This window comes from Odocoileus virginianus, chromosome 11, assembly GCF_023699985.2.
Source record: "Odocoileus virginianus isolate 20LAN1187 ecotype Illinois chromosome 11, Ovbor_1.2, whole genome shotgun sequence".
Taxonomy (NCBI): Eukaryota; Metazoa; Chordata; class Mammalia; order Artiodactyla; family Cervidae; genus Odocoileus; species Odocoileus virginianus.
The window spans coordinates 103,954-125,702 of NC_069684.1; the positions used below are offsets into that span (position 1 = coordinate 103,954).

The 21,749-nt window shown below is 59.7% G+C and overlaps 1 protein-coding gene across 1 annotated transcript; it reads right to left on the bottom strand.

Annotated features, from left to right (window-relative positions):
- Positions 1-1,206: 1,206 nt before the first annotated feature.
- On the bottom strand, positions 1,207-21,039 carry CSRP1 (cysteine and glycine rich protein 1). The gene is made up of 6 exons (XM_020892200.2): positions 20,928-21,039; positions 10,361-10,473; positions 5,885-6,053; positions 5,000-5,129; positions 2,735-2,828; positions 1,207-2,345 (listed from the first exon to the last, which is right to left on the bottom strand). The coding sequence occupies exons 2-6, from the start codon at positions 10,470-10,472 to the stop codon at positions 2,269-2,271; spliced, it is 582 nt and encodes a 193-aa protein (XP_020747859.1). The 5' UTR covers position 10,473; positions 20,928-21,039; the 3' UTR covers positions 1,207-2,268.
- Between the last annotated feature and the right edge of the window lie 710 nt (positions 21,040-21,749).

Genomic DNA, 21,749 nt, shown 5'->3' on the forward strand with positions numbered 1-21,749 from the left:
GCAAAGAACATGGCTCAGGCATGTTCAGACTCTGGTATTTTGTGGAAGGCAGACCTCAGATCAAGGGTATTTAGCTGAGATCTTTGGGGAAAGTGTGGACAGAGCAACCTGGTTTCTCTCTGCTACTGAGAGGGAAATGCAGAAGTGCCCGGAGGGCGACCTCGTGCGTGCACAGGAAGCCAACCTTAAACATCAGCCTGCCCGGCTGCAGAAAGGGCATTCAGGGTGCGGCCAGGTGACCTCCGGAGAGATGAGGACAGGTCGGCCCTTAGGGAAGCCGGGTGCTGTTCCATAGGACACTGGCGGGGTGGCCCAGAAGGTGACTCAGAGACCAGGACCGCCTCCACCTGGGGTCAGCTGAGTGGCCCCTCTGTGGGGCCTGGCAGGGGCAGGGGGCACCTGCTGTGCCCTGGGGGACAGGCCCTCCCCACCCAAAGGCAGAAGACTGGTTTCTGGCTTTGTGGTCCAGAGGCGTCTGACCCGCTCCGTTTCGGATTCTGTTGTCCCTGTTTCTCCCTTCCTAGTTCTCCCTCAGAAGAGGGATGCATGCCCGGCCTCTGCACATTTTCAGAAAAGAGGAATCGGCCTCAGCATACCTCAGCCCTGGCCAGCGTTATGGCTCTGGGAGGAAAGTCCAGACTCTGGGGCTGGAGGGAAGGAACTCCACACGTGAAAGGCGCTGAATCTGGGGGCAGAATGCTGCTGCCCCGCCCCCCCACTCACACGGTCACATGCTGGAATCTGGGGGAGCAGCCTCTGGGAGCTGCTGCCCCTGGAAAACCCCCATCCCTTCCCCCATACCACTGCACCCTCCCTGCAGACCTGAGCTTCCTGGATCTGACACAAAGCTCCTGTGGCCGAGCTGTCCTCTCACTCAGGCGCTTCCCATGCTGGAAACAGTTCTGAGCACAGTCTGGAGGCCTGGCTCACAGCTCTTACGCCCGGATGGGGCAGCAGGATTGGGCTGGCTGGACACCATGCCTAAGTTCAGTTAGAAACGGACACTGGGGAGGAAGCAGACACTTTCCCTCCCCAGGCCTCCTGCCAACTTGGTTGCTCCCATCAAGTCCCCCACAGAGCAGGACACCAGTCCCCCACCCCCCAGAGCAGGACACCAGTCCCCCACCCCCAGAGAGCAGGACACCAGTCCCCCCACCCCCAGAGCGGAAATGGCTCTCCCACCCCCAGGGCAGGACAGCCGCCGGCTCTGTTCTGACAGCTTTATTGACAGGGTGCAGGGTCAGCTTGAGCACAGCCCGTGCTGCAGCCCTTGGTCCAGGCAGCGCCACGTGGCATCACCCTCTGTCCCTGGGGTCGGCGGGCCTGGCCCCGCCCCGTCCTCCTGCTGCTCCGGACCTGGGGCCTGGAAGGGGTGGGCGGTGTGGCCAGAGGGCGAGGGTCCCAGGAGAAGGGTGGGGGCAGGGCCCAGGTGGGAGGGTGCAGGTGTCCAGGTGAAGGCAGGCCGCGTGTGCCTCCCTCCGCGTCTGCAGGTCAAGCCAGGTATACTGAGGATGGGCCCGGGGCTGGGCTGCGCTGATGGGTGCAGCCTGCCCCCCCCCCCCCGCCCCCCGAAGCCTCAGGACCCAGGCTGGGCAGAGACGCGCCCTCAGGTTTGGGCGGCCATAAGGTCAGGGGTGTTTCATCAGGGCCCTGCCACACAGGAGCTCGAGCCCAGGGAGGCCAGATCACATCCTGAACTGGGGCCCTCGGGCCTGGCTTGCTTCCCCGCCCCGCCCCCCACAACCTCTGAGCTGGGGGGCACTGTGGCCCACAGCCTCGAAGGCGATAGGCCAGGGCAGGTGGCCCCTCCATTCGGGGCCCATCTGCACGTCCCCCGTGACTGCCAGGCGGGGATGCCCCAGGCCTGCTCTGAGGGACACCAGGAGGCCCCCCACGAGGAGCACGGCTCTCCCCAGGCAGGGCCCCGATGACGGACACTCAGCCTCTGAGGGCAGGAGGATGGGAGGGGAGGGGAGAGGGGAGAGGGGGAGGGGAGGGGAGGGGGAGGGGGGAGGAGGGAAGGGAAGAGGTGGGGAGGGGAGAGGTGGGGGGACACCCAGAGCAAGAGGCCCCGCTGGTGACATGGTGGGCCAGGTAGGGGGGCCCTCCAGCAGACGCCCAAACCCAAGGAAGCCAGACACCCTGGGGTCGAGTCCTTAGTGACGCGTGCAGGACTGAGGGAGGGAGGAAGCCTGGCGGTCTCAAGGTCGTTGGGGTGGGGGGCGACGAGAAGCACGGCGTGGGCAGTGGGGCGTGGGCGCGGGGCGCTCACTCAGAGTGAACCAGAGCCCCAGCTCCCTGCCCGAAGCCGAAGCCCTTGGGCCCGAAGTTCTTTGCGTAGCATCCTGCAGAGAGAAGAGAGGGGTGAGGACTCCCACTCCCACCCCAGCACCTGCCAGGGGCTCTGGAGCAGTGAGGCGCACAGCAGAGCCCCCCCAGCATCGACGCCGACAGTGAGGAGCGTCCTGGCTACTGCCCTGCCTCTGAAATCCCAGGAGAAGCGCCACCTGCAATCAGAGCTAGGAGGTGGAAGGGAGCCCAGGCCCCGCCCCGCCCCGCCCTCTGTCCAAGGCATGTCCCCCCACACCCCCACCCGGACTCCTTCTCAGCTGGCTGCACACAGAGGCTTCAGGAGACGCTTGGAAAGGGACTCCAAGGCCGGAACTGGCCGTCGCGTATGGGCCTGACTGATCGGCCCTCCAGGAAGGGAGGGCATTGAGGGAAGGCCGCTCACCTTTGCAGTAAATCTCGCCATCCTTGTCAGCCAGGGTGGTGGACTCGAGGCCTTTGCCGCACTTGGCACATCGGAAGCAGGACTTATGCCAGGACTGGGGAGGGAAGGAAAGAACTAACTGCCGCCCCAGCCCATCCCCTTGGAGGTGTGACGAAGACACCTGTGGGGTCTGCCCAGCCTCCCCCACCTCCTGGAGGAGGTGCTGGGGGGCCAGTGCAGCAGCTGCCCCACGAAAGGCAAGCGGGGCCCCCCAGCCTTGTCCCAACTCCCACCCGGGACCGCTGGTCTGGCTCGGACCCATCCTGGCCCAGGTTCCAGGCCAGTGGCCCCCTCATTCCTCACGGGGGACGTGAGGAGCAGTCACACATGCTGGGGCCTGGCTGCAGGGTCAGCTTTTGTGGTCACCAGGCCTCTGGAGTTCTCGAGGGCCCTCACTGCAGGGGGAGGCCACAGCCAGGCAGGGGCCTAGTGCAGAGGCAGTGCCTGGCACCCGGGAAGGAGGAAGGGTCCACGGAGCTCCAGGAGAAGGCCGGGGGCCAGAGAAGCCCCTCTGGAGCTCGGAGGCCACACGGCCAACAGCCCCTCAGAGGAAGGCAGCCCCGGTCTGCACCCGGTGGGGGCCAGCCAGACCCTAGGTCAGCCGCCAGCTCCCAGCTGACAGCTCTGCATAGCCCGAAAAGCTGGAGGCCAGCAGCAGCAGACGGGACAAAACAAAACAAAGCCTTTTAAGGGCAAGGAGGCTCCCTTGCTCAGCAGCCCTTCCTGAGCTAGAGATGGGAAGGGAAAAGGCAGGCCCTGGGCTTCCTGGCAGCCAGGCCCATGCGTGTTGACTCCTGCCCAGGGCTCTAGGGGCCTCGGTGTTCGCGCTGAGGGCACCCTGGCCTTGGCTCGTCCTCAGGGAAGCCCAGGCTGCCCCCCAGTCTCCAGGCAGACGGAGGACTGACCACCACCACTGTCCCTACAGACACAGTCGGGTTCTGCTGGTGGGGTCAGCACCTAAAGTCCTGCTCCTCAGCCCTTCCTCGGGCACGGACACTGGGCTCCTCCTGCCACCTCTGCCCACAAGAGAACCCTCCTCCCTAGGGGAGAGACTCGGGTCCAGAGAGGCCACAGACAGGCTCCAGGCCCCGCGGCACCGCAGCTGACCACATGGCCCTGGCCACATCTGTGTGAAGGCCCAGCACCGTCCCCGGGCCCCTGCTGAAGAAGCCTCTTCTGCGGCCCTCTGACAGCTCATCTGAGGCCACCCCTCCCTGCGGCTTCTCTAAGGGAGGGTCCCACTGCACTCTGGTGACTGGGGGTGGGGGGCTTCCACTGGAATATCTCAGTGGGGGGCAGGCAAGACAGCCAGACCAAGTTTGCCTCCTAGGAGGCTCTGACAGGCCTCAACCTTCGCTAACTCTGCCATGGGAGCACATGAGTGGATTTCTGTGGATTTTGGGTGGTTCTTGACATTTCTGTATCACAAATCCTTTTGAAAATCTGATGAATGCTATGGATCTTCTTCCCAGAGAGAGATGAGACCCCACACAACTATGCACATTCTTTTCAGAGCTGGTGTCCATGCACCCTTAGCAGTCAGGAGACCCTGACTCTGGAGACTTGGATCGATCAGAAGCTCCCTATGAAGTGCGCTATTGTTGTCCAGTCAGTCAGGTGTTTCTGATTCTTTGCAACCCACTGGACTGCAGCATGCCAGGCTTCCCTGTGCTTTACTATCTCCCAGAGTTTGCTCAAACTCATGTCCATTGAGTCGGTGATGCCATCCAACCATCTCATTGTCTGTTGTCCCCTTCTCCTCCTGCCTTCAATCTTTCCTAGCATCAGGGTCTTTTTCAATGAGTCGGCTCTTCACAGCAGGAGGCCAAAGTATTGGAACTTCAGCATCAGCATCAGTCCTTTCAGTGAATATTCAGGACTGATCTCCTTTAGGATGGACTGGTTGGATCACCTTGCAGTCTAAGGGACTCTCAAGAGTCTCCTCCAGCACGATTTGGAAACATCAGTCCTGCGGTGCTCAGCCTTCTTCATGGACCAGTGGTGAGGCTGCTCTGATGGGGGATTCAGCCCTCTGGAGACTAGGAGGCTCAGGAGACAGCCTCGCAGACAAAGGGACTCCTTCTGTGCTGGGCTCTGAAGTGAAGGGGGAGCTACGTGCAGGGCCCAGGCTCCCCTGAGCAGTGGGAGCACACTTCAAAGCTTCAGAATGCACATTTCAGGAATGTGTGTGCCCCCCCCCCACCCCCGGCACACGCCCGGCCTTACCTTCCCAGCGCCAATCACCTTCTCGGCGGCATAGACGGCCTGGCTGCACCGTGGACAGCGCTCGGAGCCCCCGATCTTCTGGGCGAACTTGGACGTGTTGGGGTTGGTGGTGGGCCTGTGGCCGGGGGCCCTGCTCAGGGAAGAGCATGAGGGGATGTACAGAGAGCAACACGGGGTGGTGGGGACAGGCCTGGAGGGCACCACCCGCCTGCACCTGGCCCAGCCCGCCCCAAGGCCGCCACTGCCAGGGCTGCAGGGGGACGCACCGAGGACCCGAGGGCCACCTCTGCTGACGGGACCCACCAGCGGCCCACAGTATTCCTTCCTCAAGACGTCAGACTCCCCTCGGCACCAGTTAGAATGCCGGAGTCACTGACAGCTCGTCTGCTAAGAACTGGCCTCCCCTACCCCCAGCTCCTGCAGCACTATTACTAGAGTCTTCCCAGGAGAAATCAGCTGACAGGTCGCTCCCATGAGGTGACGACCTTGGCCGAAGTGTGGAAAGTCACCATCCCCCAGGGCCAAGGGGCTGGCGAGCTGACTGCCAACACCCAGCTCACAGCAGGTCAGTGGTCAGAGGGTGCTGGGGTCTTCGTGACACCCGTTTCCAGGAAGGGAACTGACACCCCGTGAGCACGGCTGAGAGGTGGTCCGGCTCAGACCCTCAGTGGCTGTGGGGTGCCTCCAAGTCACTGAGACCGGCTAGGTTCTCTCATCTGTGGACAGAGGAGAGGGGCCTAGCCGTTCTCAGGGCTCCTCCCAGTGCATGGAAATATGGCCACGGCTCCGCACGGGGAGGGGCCTGGCCGCTCCAGCCCCTCTGCCCCCGCTGCTCTGCCAGGCCCGACGCACTGTAGGACCTCTGTTCCGGGTGGGGGTACTCACTCCTCGTGTCTGATGCCGAGCGACTCCCCCTTGTCCATGCTCAGGGTGCCTGCGCCCTGCCCGTAGCCGTAGCCCTTGGGCCCGTACTTCTTGCCGTAGCAGGACTTGCAGTAGATCTCCTCGCCGTGCACGGCCACGGTGGTGCTGTCCAGGTTCTTCTTGCAGACCACTGCGGGGGCCACAGGGCCAGCGGGTCACGGCTAGCCCCCGCCACCAAAGCTCCCTGGGACACTGTGCACGCAACACCCTGACCTCCCAGGAGCCAGGGGCCTGGTGATGGGGTTGGGGTGGCCAGGGCACTGGGAGGGGAGGAGGGCCTATGGATGCTGGCCCAGTGCCTCTCCCAGAGCTGGGTGGGCTTCCTCGCCCCCACACCCTGAGAATTTTCCGAGCTCACAGGGCCAGCGGCCTAGGCCGACCCCACGCCCCAGGGGGTGTGCCGGGCCTTACTGTCCTTGACAGACACCGTGGGTCCCAACAGAAGAGGAGAAGCAAGAAGGGCAAGGCTGTCCTGCCTCCCACGATTTGATTCAGAAGGGACGCCCATGGGTGCGGGGGCAGAGGGCAGGGTGGAGACGCTCCCGGGGGAAAGTCACATTTATTCGGCACCCAGTGCAACTGGCTTAGAAATGAGATAGAGGTTGTGTTCATCAAGACAACGGGATTTGAAGTTTCTAGTTGGAAATCACTTGGCCACAGGAGGTCAGATGCTGGGAGAATTCCCTGACTCCGGGGTGCAGGGAGATTGGAATGGGGAACACTGGAAGGCATGCAGAGTGCCTGCAGCCTCCTGTGGGTCTCAGAGCAGCACCGTGATCCAGAGTGAGACAGTGTGGAGCCCAGGGTCACACAGAACCCAAGCTAGCCCACGTCCAGGGAGAGTCCTGGCCAGGCTACAGTGCCTTCCCAGCCAGCAGATGTGTCCCCACCAGCAGATGACGACGGTGCCCCCTGATAGATGGCTGAAGATTAAACGAGACCTTGCCTGGGAAGCGCTTAGCACAGTGCCCTGCACACAGTAGGTCATCGTGAACATGGCTGCCCCAACAGTGTGACCCAGAGTTAGCGCCTGGGAACACAAGGGCGGGAAGGGCCAGGCCCCAGAAGACCATCAGTGTCCAACCCCCAAGTGCTTCTCTCCAGAGACTCACGTCCCGTTGATGTAGGCTTGGGCCTAGGATAACAAGCAGGATCCACGAAGGCCCTGAGATGGGGGAGTCACTGTGCCCACCAGGACCACGTCCTCAAACACGTCCTTCTGAAGAGGGAACCCTGGAGGAGCCAGCCTCTCCTCCTCTCGAGGAGCACTCAGCTCACCTCCGTGCCCCTTGCCAGTTCCTTTGCCTTTAGGTAGATTCCTCCCCGCCCGCCCCCCCACCCGGCCCCCATGTGGCTCTTGGGATCTTAGTTCCCTGAGCAGGGGCTGAACCTGGCCCTTGGCAGTGAAAGCATCAAGTCCTAACCACTGGATCTGCAGGGAATTCCCAGCCTTCCCCTTGCCTTTAAAGGCCAGCTCTCTGCCCCACCCCCACCCGTGGGCCCAGGTTGGAGACTTCAGACTAAATAAGGACCCTCTGGTCCTGCCTGTGAGATCCCCATGTTCTTCCAGCATGCGGGCAACCAAATATGGGCTGTCCTGCCGCCTCCCCAGGGCTTGACTCCGGCCTGGAAGAAGCGGGCACAGCCAGCCAAGGGCTCCAGCATTCCCTTCTAGGGTGGGAAGCCCGGAGTCATTCTGGAACTGCATCCTGTAAGACCCAGAGTGACCTGGAAATTCCTAAAACTAGACGGGAGGCGGCAAGCAAGACTGAGCGGCCCGGGGACTAAGGTCTCCTTGGGCCAAACTTCCCTGCAGGGACCTGGGGATTCAGCTCAGAGGGGACCCCGGGGTCTACGAGTGACACCTCCCAAAGGCCTTGCCATCTGGCACCAGCAGGCTCCCCCAAATTCCCAATGAGGGGGAGTCTTGAATGATGGCCTAAATGCATTTCTACCAAATCATGTTAAGCAAAAACCAACCAAAAAGAAGAACTTAGGCTGAGGCCTGCTCTGCTCTGCCAGCCAGGAGCCCTTCCGGGGGGTCAGGCGTGAACCACAGCCTGCAGGCAAGGGGATGCCGCTGTGGCTGGGTCTGTGAGCACCCTGGGGCTCTGGGTTCTGGGGCGCAGCCCCGTTCCAGCAGCTGTCCCCTCAGGGCGAGGCCACACCAGCTCTGCCTTCCCATGGGCTGGCCTGCCCCAGGACAAGGCTGTCACAGCTCAGAGACAACGCAGCCTTGGGGCCGGTGCCCACAGAGCCAAGGCCTCCCGGGCTGGGGACTGGCTGCCGCTTCTCGGACACCAGGGCGCACGCTCCAAGCCCAGCCCAGCGTCTGTCCCATCCCCCCAGCCCCGCACCCTTGACTTCCCTGACCGCCCCGCTGGCAGCCGCTCCTCCCCGGCAGCTGCCGTTGGTGACCAGAGCCACATGTGACGGTGGAGAGGGGTCCTTGGGGCCAGTAGTATGGACCGTCTCCCTGGCCAGCACCAAGCCCTCTTATGCCCTCCGAGAAAAATAAATGGCCTGAAAATTCCTGAGCACAGTGAGCTGCTGATGAAACGGCACGGCTGTCGGCCTCCTCCCCGGACGCCAAAGGCTCCGCCCGAGCTCACTTCCCACCTGCAGCCGGCACAGCCCTCAGTCAGCAAGGGCGGGCGCGGAGCCTGCGGGGCCTGCGTGGCCTGCTCTGGAGGTGGCTTCCGGCTGGCCCGCCCGCAGCCGGCGGGAGCTGTTGCTCCTTCAGGGGCAGGCGGCCCCGGGGGCCTGGGTCCCACTCAGGAGCATGGGCTCCGGAAGCAGCGGAGCCACAGCGGGGGGCAGGGCCCGGTTCCCGAGCCTCCCCAACAGTTTGGGGCCACCCTGAGTCCTAGGCTTCTTGCTGGGGATCCCCTGCACCGTGTGTGTGTGTACCTGTATGTGCAAGTGTTCATGTGCGCGCGCACATGTGTCTATGTGCATGGGTGTGTGTGTGCACGCACGTGTGTGCCTGTGTCCACATGTGCATGGACGCGTGTGCATGCACATGCATGTGTGTGTGCACATGTGCATGGGTGTGTGTGTGTGCATGTCTGTGTGTGTATGCGTGTGTGTGCATGTCAGGGAGCAGCTATCGTTAACTGAACACTCACAACTGCTCTAAGCGCTCCTTTTGTTTTCTGACCCATTCCTCTGAGTTCCCACAGCCCTGCCCCATGAAGTAGGTGTTGTTTTTCTCCCCTGTAATGTGGAGAAAATGCAGAGAGAGGAGGCCCCTGACTCTCAGCACCCAGAAAACAGAAAGGAAATTCACATGTGGACTCTCACCCACTGGTTCTGAAGGCTCAAGGCTCAGCTGACACACTTCTGCCCGCCCAGCGCCACCGCCTGGGCTCAAGGGAAACAGGTCACCTCCTCTAAGCCCCTCGGCTGTGAGCCCGTCAGTCAGGAGCCTGCGGACGTCCCCCACCTCCAGGGCCGGACGCTCAGGACACCTGGGCCCCGGCCGCGGCTTGCACCCCGGGCACCGAGGCGCCTGCCTACCAGGCAGTGACTGGGGCCTGTCTCCTCCCGGCCGTCAGTATGATGTCAACATTCCCTCACCCGGACCGTTGGGCGGAGGTGGGGGCTGAGGGGAGAGGCCTCCCGCCCAGAGACGCCAGGGGAGCCCAGCCCCTCCCCAGACGCATCTGCCTGTGAGTTTATGTTTAACTGAGGGTTAGTTGACATGTCTGTGTCCATTGCCCAAGGACATGAACTCAGGCAAACTTCGGGAGATGGTGAAGGACAGGGAGGCCTGGCGTGCTAGGGGTCCATGGGATCACACAGAGCCGGACACGAATGGGCAACTAGACAGCAAACAGTTGTTGCTGACTTACTGTGTCATGAACCGCCAGCTGCGCGACACAGAGGCTTGCCGTTTTCAGAGTCACTCGCCCGCGACCGTTGCAGGGCCCTGTGCCCTGCAGCGCTTCCTCGGAGCTTTCTTATCTGACACGCAACAGTCGGCACCTTTTAATCCTCTCCCCCTGTCCTGCTCTCCCCCAACTAGTGTGTCCTCCACATCTGTGATTTCTGTGGACTTTTAACAAAGGGTAATCTGGGTCCAGGGGTTGGTGAAACTCTGGGCTAAAAGCGTCTTGCTCTTAATTGCCAGGATTGTGGTAGGGAGAGAGGCAAGACAAAGTGAGTGGGAAGTTTTCCCCACCGGGTCTTTCCGGCTTGGCGCTCAGGCCCTGGTGTGTCCATCCCCTCCAGCTCAGTGGGCCAGCCCCCCACAGCCCCCGCCTCCGCCTTAGAAAACAGCTTCTGAGGAACACAGGGGCCCTGAAGCGCTTCCCCGCCCTGCTGCGCTCCAGCCAAATGTCAGGCTGTTTACGACCATCCCTCCCGAGGACCGTCCCCCAGGGGCTGACAGGCCGGTCATCCCCATGGCGACAGCTGGTCTGGGCGGGCACTCACTGCATAGGAAGCAGGACTTGTGGAAGCTGCTGCCTTCGCACTGGACCTCTTCGGCAAAGTACACCGTCTTCTGGCACACCCCACACTTCTTGCCTCCTCCCCAGTTCGGCATCCTGGAAGTGGAAACAGAGAACGGAATGAACTTTTCAGGGAGGCGGAGACCCGGATGGCCCAGGACAGGGCCTGGGGCAGAGGCCTCCCCAGATAGCAACCTGGGGATCGCTGTGCAGTCACTCTATTTTCAGTCCCCCCCACCCAGCCCACTAGGACATAAACTCGCACAAGACACAGGCTGGTGTAGAAACAACAATAAACCCTTTGCTGTGTGCATCCATATGATGAATCTCACAGCAAAAGAAGCAGGTGAACTAGAACTCATAAAACACAAACTATCTGTGTCGGGTCTCAAACAGGCAAAACTCAATAGTGTCAAGGGAGGAACACATGTGTGGGAGAGCTACAAAGAAAGACAAGGGTGAGTATCAGAGACTACTATCTTAGATTTGGCACCTCGAAAACAGAAAAAGAGGGCCACCACGGGTCATCACATGGGGGCTCCTGTTGTAATTATTCTTTGAACTTCCATGTAGGTTTATAAAAAATATATATATTTATTTATTTGGCTATACTGCGTCTTGGTTGTGGTATGCAGGATCAAGTTCCCCAACCAGGCATCAAACCTGGGCCTCTGCATTGGGAGTGAGAAATCTTAGCCACTGGACCACCAGGTAGGACCCCAGTTCAGTTCAGTCACTCAGTCGTGTCCAACTCTTTGCGACCCCATGGAATACACCACGCCAGGCCTCCCTGTCCATCACCAACTCCTGGAGCCTGCTCAGACTCATGTCCATTGAGTCAGTGATGCCATCCAACCATCTCATCCTCTGTTGTCCCCTTCTCCTCCTGCCGTCGATCTTTACCAGCCTCAGGGCCTTTTCCAATGAGTCAGCTCTTCGCATCAGATGGCCAAAGTATTGGAGTTTCCACTTCAGCATCAGTCCTTCCAATGAATATTCAGGACTGATTTCCTTTAGGATGGACTGGTTGGATCTCATTGCAGTCCAAGAGACCCTCAAGAGTCTTCTCCAACATCACAGTTCAAAAGCATCAATTCTTCGGCACTCGGCTTTCTTTATAGTCCAACTCTCACATCCATACATGACTACTGGAAAAACCATAGCTTTGACTAGACGGGCCTTTGTCGGCAAAGTAATATCTCTGCTTTTTAATATGCTATCTAAGTTGGTCACAGCTTTTCTTCCAAGGAGCAAGCGTCTTTTAATTTCATGGCTGCAGTCACCATCTATAATGATTTTGGAGCCCAAGAAAAGAAAGTCTGTCACTGTTTCCATTGTTTCCCCATCTATTTGCCATGAAGTGATGGGACCAGATGCCATGATCTTCATTGTTTGAAAGCTGAGTTTTAAGCCAACTTTTTCACTCTCCTCTTTCACTTTCATCAAGAGGCTCTTTCTTCTTCACTTTCTGCCATAGGGTGGTGTCATCTGCATATCTGAGGTTATTGATATTTCTCCCGGCAATCTTGATTCAAGCTTGTGCTTCTTCCAGCCCAGCGTTTCTCATGATGTACTCTGCATATTATTTAAGTAAGCACGGTGACAACATACAGCCTTGATGTACTTCTTTCCCAATTTGGAACCAGTCTATTGTTCCATGTCCAGCTCTAACTGTTGCTTCTTCACCTGCATACAGATTTCTCAAGAGGCAGGTCAGGTGGTCTGGTATTCCCATCTCTTGAAGAATTTTCCACAGTTTCTTGTGATCCACACAGTCAAAGGCTTTGGCATAGTCAATAACGCAGAAGTAGATGTTTTCCTGAAACTCTCTTGCTTTTTTGATGATCCAGCAGATGTTGGCAATTTCATCTCTGGTTCCTCTGCCTTTTCTAAATCTAGCTTGAACATCTGAAGTTCATGGCCAGGCTACTGTTGAAGCCTGGCTTGGAGAATTTTGAGCATTACTTCGCTAGCGTGTGAGATGAGTGCAATTGTGCAGTAGTCTGAGCATTCTTTGGGATTGCCTTTCTTTGGGACTGGAATGAAAACTGACATTTTCCAGTCCTGTGGCCACTGCTGAGTTCTCCAAATTTGCTGGTATATTAAGTGCAGTACTTTCACAGCATCATCTTTTAGGATTTGAAATAGCTCAGCTGGAATTCCATTACCTCAACTAGCTTTGTTCCTAGTTATGCTTCCTAAGACCCACTTGACTTCACATTCCAGGATGTCTGGCTCTAGATGAGTGACCACATCATTGTGATTATATGGGTCATGAAGATCTTTTTTGTATAGTTCTTCTGTGTATTCTTGCCACCTCTTCTTAATATCTTCTGCTTCTGTTAGGTCCATACCATTTCTGTCCTTTATTGAGCCCATCTTTGCATGAAATGTTCCCTTGGTATCTCTAATTTTCTTGAAGAGATCTCTAGTCTTTCCCATTCTATTGTTTTCCTCTATTTCTTTGCATTGATCACTGAGAAAGGCTTTCTTATCTCTCCTTGCTATTCTTTGGAACTCTGTATTCAAATGCGTATATCGTTCCTTTTCTTCTTTGCCTTTAGATTCTCTTCTCAGCTATTTCTAAGGTCTCCTCAGACAGCCATTTTGCCTTTTTGCCTTTCTTTTACTTGGGGATGGTCTTGATCTGAACCTCTGTCCATAGCTCTTCAGGCATTCTGTCTATCAGATCTAATCCCTTGAATCTATTTGCCACTTCCATTGTATAATCATAAGGGATTTGATTTAGGTCATACCTGAATGGTCTAGTGGTTTTTTCCTACTTTCTTCCATTTGAGTCTGAATTTGGCAATAAGGAGTTCATGATCTGAGCCACAGTCAGCTCCTGGTATTGTTTTGGCTGACTGTATAGAGCTTCTCCATAAGCTCTATAAGTCCCCGCATGTAGTTTTTATATGTTCTTTTGTATGTAAGATTTAGCTCACCAAAATATTTTTTCTTTAGCCACATCACAGGGCTTGTAGGATCTTTGTTCCCTGACCAGGGATCGAACCTAGGCCCTCGTATTGAATGTGTCAAGTCTTAACCCCCCGGAAATTTCACCCCCCCCCAAAAAAAAACCAATTTTTTTGAAAAAGCAGGAGTCAGACACAGAAGGCACAACTGAAGTTTTAGAGTCCATTAGGGTGGGGGGAGGGGGGAGCATTTGCCAAATCCGATTTTCCAGCGCCACCCCCAACCCGATGAATCATGACCTGAGGATGGGGCACAAGAACAGGAATATTTAACAAGCACCCAGCTGACTCTGAAGGCAGTAGTCTGGGACAAGTTGAGAAGCTCGAGGTTGGTTTTGAGCTGGGGTCCTGAGGCAGGCAGGCTTAGTCCTTTCCTGACCCTGCCACTCACTGTTGTGTGTTCCTTGGGCAAGGGAGCTAGCCTTTGTAAACCTTCGCTTCTGCGTCTGTGCAATGGGGACAGAAGCAGAAGGTGCATTGCAGGTTACTTCTGGGGAATCAGGAAGGCACAGCCCAGTGCCTGACACAGGGTGAGTTCAGGGGCCCAGGGCTGCAGGACCAGAGCTCAGGATCAGGGGCAGCGGCCCTTCCAGCTCTGTGGACAGAAGTGCATGGGGGAGGGACTCCGTGGGAGGACTGGGGTGCTGGGAGACGGTGGGAGGGCTGCGGAGGAGTACCCTCCTTGGGAACTCGGGGATGGGCACCCAGGGCGGTGCCGGCAGCTGGAGTCTGGGCAGGGGCAGGGGGCATGGTCCCTACCACCGGGGGCTTCCCATCTGATGTAGTGCAGGGAGGAAGCTTGCCCCCAAATTGTCTCTTTGCCGTGTGGATTATTTTGAGCTGATAACAATCAAGGCCCAAGAGATTCAGGAAGAACCATCAACCTTCCCTCAAATGCCTAAAAGAATTTCAATAGAGGGCCAGTTCCCCAAATACCACAGTTTCCAGAGATCTCTGTGAAGAATGCGGGCTGGGTATGGTGGGGAAACCAGGCAGACAGACCTAGGAGACCAGTCCCGTTATCCCTGCCCAGCCCAGCAAACACTGGTTTCCAAACATTTACTTTTCCTTCTCCATGTCAACTGGCTTTCTCACCTCTGAAGTCTCAAACCACTGCCCCAACTTCCTCTTTTGTCTTTAGCTGAGCATGGTATTTAATGTGAGGGTTTGGGCCACTTCTGGAGTTACTCAGTTTTTTGGGGTCTCTCCCATGTAGACAAGTTATTAAGCTTTGATTTTCTCCTGTTCTCTGTCTCAGTTCAAAGTAATTCTTTTCAAGTCAGAAGGAGCTAGACAGATGGAGGGAAATTTCTTCCGCAAGAGCGGACACAGGTGTCAGCTCGAGGAGGAGGTCCAGTCCAGGTTCACTACCACATCCCCAAGTCTGCGCGTGTCTAGCACACAGGTGTTCACACAGGTGTCTGAGATGTCAGCCCCCCTAATGCTCAGGGCTGCAGCCCAAGGCCGGCAAAATCCTCAGTAGGGTGTGCGGGCCAAGAGCACCCCTCCTGTGGGTGAGGGGCGCAGAGAGCTGGGACGCTCACTCTTCACGGCCTCTGCTCTGTCTCCCGGTCCCAAGGGTTGGGGTTCCTCTGGTCCCACTGCTCTTGTGGTCACCCCACCGAGGACTTCCACTGATCACTGACCTTGACCTCTGCCCTGAACCCAGGCTCACACACCCAGTTTCAGGGGAGCACCTCGATTTCAACACTAGCCACCTTTTCTCTCATCACCTTTTCTCTCCAACATGCTCTTCTTCCTGACTGTCCATTTTGTTGCTGGAACCATAATCTTCTCTGATCACTAAGGAATCTCATCCTAAACCCCAGAATGGGGAGGAGCTCTGTACCCAACTCCACCCACTCACTCCAAGCCCTGACCTCCCTCGCCTCTCCAGGCCTCTTCTCACCACTGAGGTTCACTGGCCCTCAACAGCCCCCTCCTCCTTGGGAACCAGCCCGATTTTCATCCAGGGCACTGGACCTAAGCTGACTGCCAAGGTTCCTGGCTCAGGGCTCAGCTCCCATACGCCCAGGCCTGGTCCCTGAGGCCCCCCTGTTCCTCCGGCCCCCTGTGGCAGGGCTGCAAAACCATCTCCGTGACGGACAGTCAGGTGGGTGTAGTGTGGTCATTACAGTTGGCCTAACCTCCAACAGCCTCCCGACCCTTCTTTGTTGCAGAACCCCGTTCAAATCAGGCAGCCCGCACTCCCTTGAGTAACCCCCAGGAGGTGCTCAGGGCAGAGCCTGGACCTGAAAGTCACCCAGTGACTCCAGTCCCCTGAGGGGTGGTGCAGGGACGGCGTGAGCAGGGCGGGGAGTCCTGGGGGACGAGCCAGTTCCTATAAAGACGCGGGTTCACTCCTGCCTCTTGACGGGTGCCAGGACGTGACCCTCGAACCCCAGCTCTCAGCATTCGGCAGACAGCCTGCCCCGAGCCTGCAGACCCACCGTGTGCCAGGTGGTCTGCAAGCGCCATCCACCCTCCCTGGCCACCCAGAGGCGGGGACCTGCCCAGGGCACGGATGAGGACTGGGGCAGGGGAGGCCTGCAGTCGGAGCTGCGGTGAGGCTGGCCATCCAGCCCCATGCGGGCCCTCTGTGCTCAGCAGACGGGGCTTGGGGACATGGGGACCCAAGGGCTCCTGCCTCACCTTGTCCCACCCCTGAGCCCACAGGTTTCATCCTCCAGCCCTGGGACACCCCTGAGGGGGGAGGTTCCCCGACCGCGCGGTGGGGAGCCATTCCCAGCAGTGGTTTGTTCCTGACACAAAAGCCCTCCTCCCTCGGGAAACCTGCCGTCCACAGGCTGCCCTTGTTCTCCCTGGCCCCGCGTCAGGGCCCGTGTCCAGCAGGGCCCGGGAACCTGAGGTGGGAAACTCTGCCCAGGCCACCTCCCAGCCAGGGCCCCCAAAACCATGGGGGGCCCCCTTTAGGAATCCAGGGGACAGACAGGGCTCAGCACCCTGGGGCGAAGAGCACTGACCCCGGCCATGGGCTCCCCCCTACCCTCATGAGGACCCCTGAGGAATCTATGGGTTGGGGGGCTCAGCTGGGGGCCCAGCCACCTCCTCCCACGAGGGAGGTTCCTGCTCTACCCACTCCCTCCCCCCAGCCCGAGTCCAGCTGATGGAGCCCGATTGCCTTAAAAGGAAACCTACTTCCCAGACCATCTGGAGTTCAATAGGGACGACTGGCTCCCTCTCAGCTGCCTCCTCAGGTCTGGGGGCAGAGGCCCCACAGGAGACGGGGGTCAGGGATCAGGGGTCAGGCAGTTCAGAGGTCGGGAAAGGGGATCTGGACCCATTTCTTCCCAGCTGAAGGGTCAGGCTCCCTTCCTCTGCGCTTCTTTGTGCTCATCCCTAGGTCAGACCATCTGCTGACTCAGAGTCTCGTTCTGAGGGTCAGGGGGAAATAACAGCACCGGCCCAGGGCCTGGTGTGGGGGTCCCGCTCCTGAGGGCCCCCCAGGGCCGGATGTGCGCTGTCCTTGCCCCAGGCCATGTCTGCTCCAGGTGCCGCCCCTGTGATCACACCAGCCCTGAGCCCCGGGTGTTTTGGTTTGTCCACTTCACCGCGTCTACCATCTCCACTAAGCACTGGGCTTCATCTCCTGCAGGATGGCTGGAGACACCCGGGCAGCTATTCCCCTGAAATGTCAGGGCCTTCAGGGCCGCCATAAGCTAGAAGTCCGGGACTGGATTCTTCCGACCAGCGCCCGGGTAGGCCGCTGGTCCCAGCCATGTCCAGCTGCAGCATGAAGATCGGCCTGCGGCTCCTCTGTCCTGGGAGCAGAGACCCGGCCGGGCTCCGGGGCTGCGGAGGACAGAGACGCTCATGTTCCGCCAGCGGCATGCGAATGTCAGGCTGAGGTGACGCCCAGGGCGCTCACGGTTCATGTCTAAGAAACCGCCTCGCTGATGTCAGCCCTTAACCACTGGCCACCGGCGTCTGCAGGAAGGTCTCCCTTCCTCAGATCAGTGACCTGACGGCATTCCCCACCGCGTCTTTGTCCCCAGTGGAAAGCCCCAAACTTCTTTGTTCCAAAGCCTTCTGCTCCCCAGGGACAGAGGGCAACTCCTGGGCACAGAGCGCAGGTCCCCCCTAACTTGGTTTGGCCGAAAACTGTCAGGTGTTTTTCCACTTGGGCTTGCGGGGCTGGGCGGGGCCTGGCGGGGCTGGGCGGGGCCTGGCCAGGTGCACAGGGGAGCTGTCATCCTTTCCAACCTGCTGCTCAAGGCTTCCCCAGCCCCCCACCGGAGGGCAGCCAAAGAAGGAGGGGTGCCCAGAGAAACAGTCCGGGAAACGGTCCTGCCCTAAAAGGAGCGGTCAGTCACTGTGGGGGCGCAAGGACCGACATGGGGTGCAGGCCCGGCCTCAGCGTCACGCGGTTCCTGGAACTCTGCAAGCGACTCGGCCCGCCAGCACCCCTATGCGGACCCCATGGTGCTCCAACCCCGTGTCACCCTGCTCCCTCTCTCCCCGCTCTGAGTTCTCTTCAAGTCCAGGTCCTGAGGCCCTCGTGAGGCAGTGACTGCACCCCTCTTGCCTTTACCAGCAGGACACTCCCCGCAGGGTTCAGAATCTGAAGGTCAACAAAAGTAGAAACAGCGGGCTAGGATTTAAGCATTTCCAAACTGTCACAGGAAGCCCGATATTGTAACAAGATCCCACAGATTAACCAACAGATAAAGTTCATTTGCTTTCATCTGGGATGATGTCAATTTAGTAACAATTGGTTACCCACGCTGAAAAGGTCTGGATTATTTTCCTGGATTAAATTTTTAAAAGCAAAAACAAAGCACATGATTCCTTAGCCCGTGTAAAACAGGCTGCTTGCAGCTGACACGTCAGACAGCCCCCTCGAGCCCTGCAGAAAGGCGGCACCGCAGATGGGGGTCTGCTCGCCTCTAGTAGGAGTCAGACGCTGCCTCCCACCCAAGGAAGCTGTGGAAAAGCTAACTGCCTCCGTATTTACACTCTTTACCATACATGGAATCACTCGGCAATGACGTCAGATGAATTCCTGGGGAGCTGCGTAGTGCAAGCCCAGCGTCACCGCAGAAATCCCTGACCACTGGGTCTGCAGGCGCCCACTCCTCCCCGCCCCACCCCAGCTCTGCGCCTGGCTTCTCCTCAGTGAGGCTCTTTTCCAGGCTGCCTCTCTTCCCTGCCAACCTGACACCGAAATCCAAACACACACCAGACTTGGTGAGAGCGCATCCCCAGGACACAGGCCCCAACTTCCGGGGGGCCCTCCCCTCTCCCCACCCTGTAGAGGACCCAGTGATGGCAAGTTCTAACCCGACTTCTTCCACACTCACACTAGCAGAGCCGCATCCTCCCTAAGCAGTGTGGAAGCTGCTATAAAGCTCTTTGTAAAGCACGTCTGTCTTGGGAGTGGCGGGTTTGTCCCTGGAGAGCTGATCAGAGACAGGAAAGGCAGAGTTACAGGGAGGCCGGGCATGGGCCTGAAAGGTGTCTGCCTGGGTCTCAATGGCAGCCGCAACCCAGAGCAAGTCACTGGTCACCTCTGAGCCCCAGCTTCCGCCCCACCTCACATGCTGCCCCAGATGAGACGGCGAAGGACACAGGCCAGTCCCAGGGCCGGGCAAGCACATCAGCCAGCTATTCTCTCGGGAAAGGCCAGCTCTCCTGCCAAGAGTCGTGACTCTTTCCTTATTTGCCGACACACCCGAGTGTGGCAAGTGGCGACTTTTATTCTCCTCAGTGCCTCAATATATCCAATGCATGACTCCCGTGTCCTCTCCAAGCCAACCTCACAAGAAGCCGGCTTACAGAAACTTCAGCTCCAGCAGCCTCTCAAAGAAGCCTCCCCAGTCTGCCTTCCACCAGGAGGCCCATGGTTAATGGAAACCTGACCTGGGCCTTGGCGCCACCGGGCCAGCATGGGTTTGCAAGGGTCACACGTGCCCAGCAGGGCAGCTCGGCTACGAGCCCACGTCCACCCGTTCACTCACCAGATGTTCACTGCCCGCTAACCAGGTGCCAACACTATGCTCCTGGCCAGGGAGGTCCTGCCAGGACCACAAGGCAGAGGCCTGCTGTGCGAGAAGGGACACCTGGGCCAGGAAGGCAGGCGCTGGGCGGCCCAGGGGCAGGGGCGTGGCCCTGCAGACCTGTGCCCACAGCGTGGGTCTGCTCTTCCCTTTCTCCCCAGTGGCCCCCAAACCCTTTAAAGGGCGAGCGCTGCCCCTCCCCCTCCAAGCACACCCTCTCCGGAGTAAACCTCCTTCCTCGTCCGCCTCCTCCGCGCCAGATTTCCTCCCTGCAGGACTGGGTCCTTCCCTGGGAGATGGCGGGCAGTGCAGGCTTGGATCCAGCCACAAGGACAATCTCTCTGGAAAGAGGTGGCTGGGGCCCCCAGCCGGAGCCCACCTTGACCCTCAGGGGCTGACAGTGAGTGGCGGCAGGGGACACGACCCCCAGGGAGTGCCCGGATCCCAGTTGCTCTCTGAGAAGACAGGGGGCGGCAGCTTCTGGGAGGCAGGAAGGCTGGGAGAGAAGAAAACCGGCCCCGCCCTCCCAGGACCGCGGCCAGAGAAGGAGAGCCCCGGATCCAGGCCGGCAGAGTATCCGGGTCAGTCACCTCTCCAAGTCGAGGCCCCGCTTCCACCAGAGCCCCGCGGGCCTCCAGGAGCTACTGCGACAGGACCCCCAGGCCAAGTCCCCCAAGCTGGGAGGGGCTGCACACCCGTCCACGCCCAGGAGCAGGGGCGGGCCCCAGGCCTCCGGGGAGGGGCGGAGCCCACCCCCGCTCCCGTCTAGCCCTGGGTCTCCATCAGATAACAAACCGCTTGACCAGACGAGCGTTTGCAGCATACTGCAAAGCTGTGAGCGTGGAGGACGCGCCTGCCTGCACGCTGTTTGTTGGGTAACGGGTTGCAACTTGCTTCAAGTGTGCTCACAGCTCCCCTTCCTGCCCCCGGCCTTCGGGACTGAGGCCGCAAACACCGTGGCTTCCTCCAGGCTTGGGTGGTGGTCCCTGCGCCGCGTCAAGTCCCGGAGAGTCAGGGGTAAAGGGGACGGGGCGACCTCCATCTAGCCCCTCGCAAAAGGGGAAACTCGCACCCGCTCTCCGGGCACAGCTGTGCCAGACGGGCCCCCCACCCGCCCGCCGGACGTTCCCCCCGGGCAGGAGCGGGTGGCACGGATGCCCTCATTCCCCGCCGCACAAGGACCGTCAGTGGGCGCAGAATAGCCCATTGTCCCGCCGCGGGACCCGCCGGGGGAGGGAGCCGAGCCGTCCCGGGGCAGAGGCACGTGCGGGCCCTTTGCGTCCCGGCGCCCGGGGCAGGAAGGGGCCCCGCGCTAACTGAAGAGCCGCGGCCACTTCACCCCTCTCCTCCGCCCACGCCCACGCAGCGCCCCTTTTTCTTGAGACCCTCCCTGTAGCATCCCTGGAGGCGGCGGCGGGGCTGGAAGGCCAGGGGCGCTCTGCGCTCGCGGGCAGGCGCTCCGGCGGAAGGGGGACCTGGGCGCTCGGCGTTCCGGCGGGTGGGGGCCTGGGTGCTCGGCGGCGCGTGGGCCGGGCGTCCGGGTCCGGAGCGCACTCACCTGGCAGCGGCCGAGCGCGTCAGGCGGCGGGCAGGCGAGAGGGCGGACTCTGGAAACGAGGCTGGGCGCGCCGGCCCGCGCGCAGTTTTGTTCCGCTCGGGGAGGGCGTGTCCGGGCCGCGCCAACCCACAGGCTTTGCACACCGCACTAGGCCGACGCCGAAGTCACCGCCCCGGGCTGATGTCACGGCGCAGGGCCGCCCCCAGGGCCTGGCCGCGCTGGCTGCGCTCCGGGGATCCCCTGTGCGCCCCGCCGCAGAGGAAGCAGCAGCTCACTGTGCCCGGAACTTCTCAGCGGTCCCGGCCGCTGGACGAGGGTGGAGACACACGTGATCCGTGATCCACGAGCCAAGAGCCCAGATAAACGTGTGCCAGAGGAGAAGGGGGGTCGTCGTGTTTGGTGTCCTGGTGGCAGGATGTCAGGGACACGGGGAGAGGGCGCCGCGCCCCGGTTAGGGCAACCCCCCTACCCGGAGGTTTGATCCCGCCCTTTCCGCATACCCGCTGGTCCCCAGGCTTGGACAGTCCGCTCCTAGGCCTTGGTCCCTGTCTGCGAAGGGAGTATAATCCACCGGGAAGTGGGCTTATGACGGGCAGGGGAGATCCTTAGGCTTAGCACGCCTTCACTAGTGCCCTTCTATGACGGTCACCCCGCCTCCAACAGCTCTGTCCCCTCGGCCTTCCCCAGTCGAGGAGCCCCCTCCGCCCCCCAAACAGCAGCTCTGAGAAGTGGGTGTGACGCTGGGCTTTTCTCCAGGCCTCGGAAAGCTGCCTTGGAGTAGCTGCGGGTGATGGGCCACCCAGGGTGCCCGCTGCGGGCATC

Excerpts from the sequence above, each read along its gene's own strand:
- CSRP1 (XM_020892200.2), bottom strand. The coding sequence starts at position 10,472 with ATGCCGAACTGGGGAGGAGGCAAGAAGTGTGGGGTGTGCCAGAAGACG. Across the intron at positions 2,829-4,999 it reads AGGTGATTGGCGCTGGGAAG|TCCTGGCATAAGTCCTGCTT; the intron begins GTAAGGCCGGGC and ends TTCCCTCCCCAG. Across the intron at positions 2,346-2,734 it reads TGGCGAGATTTACTGCAAAG|GATGCTACGCAAAGAACTTC; the intron begins GTGAGCGGCCTT and ends TTCTCTCTGCAG.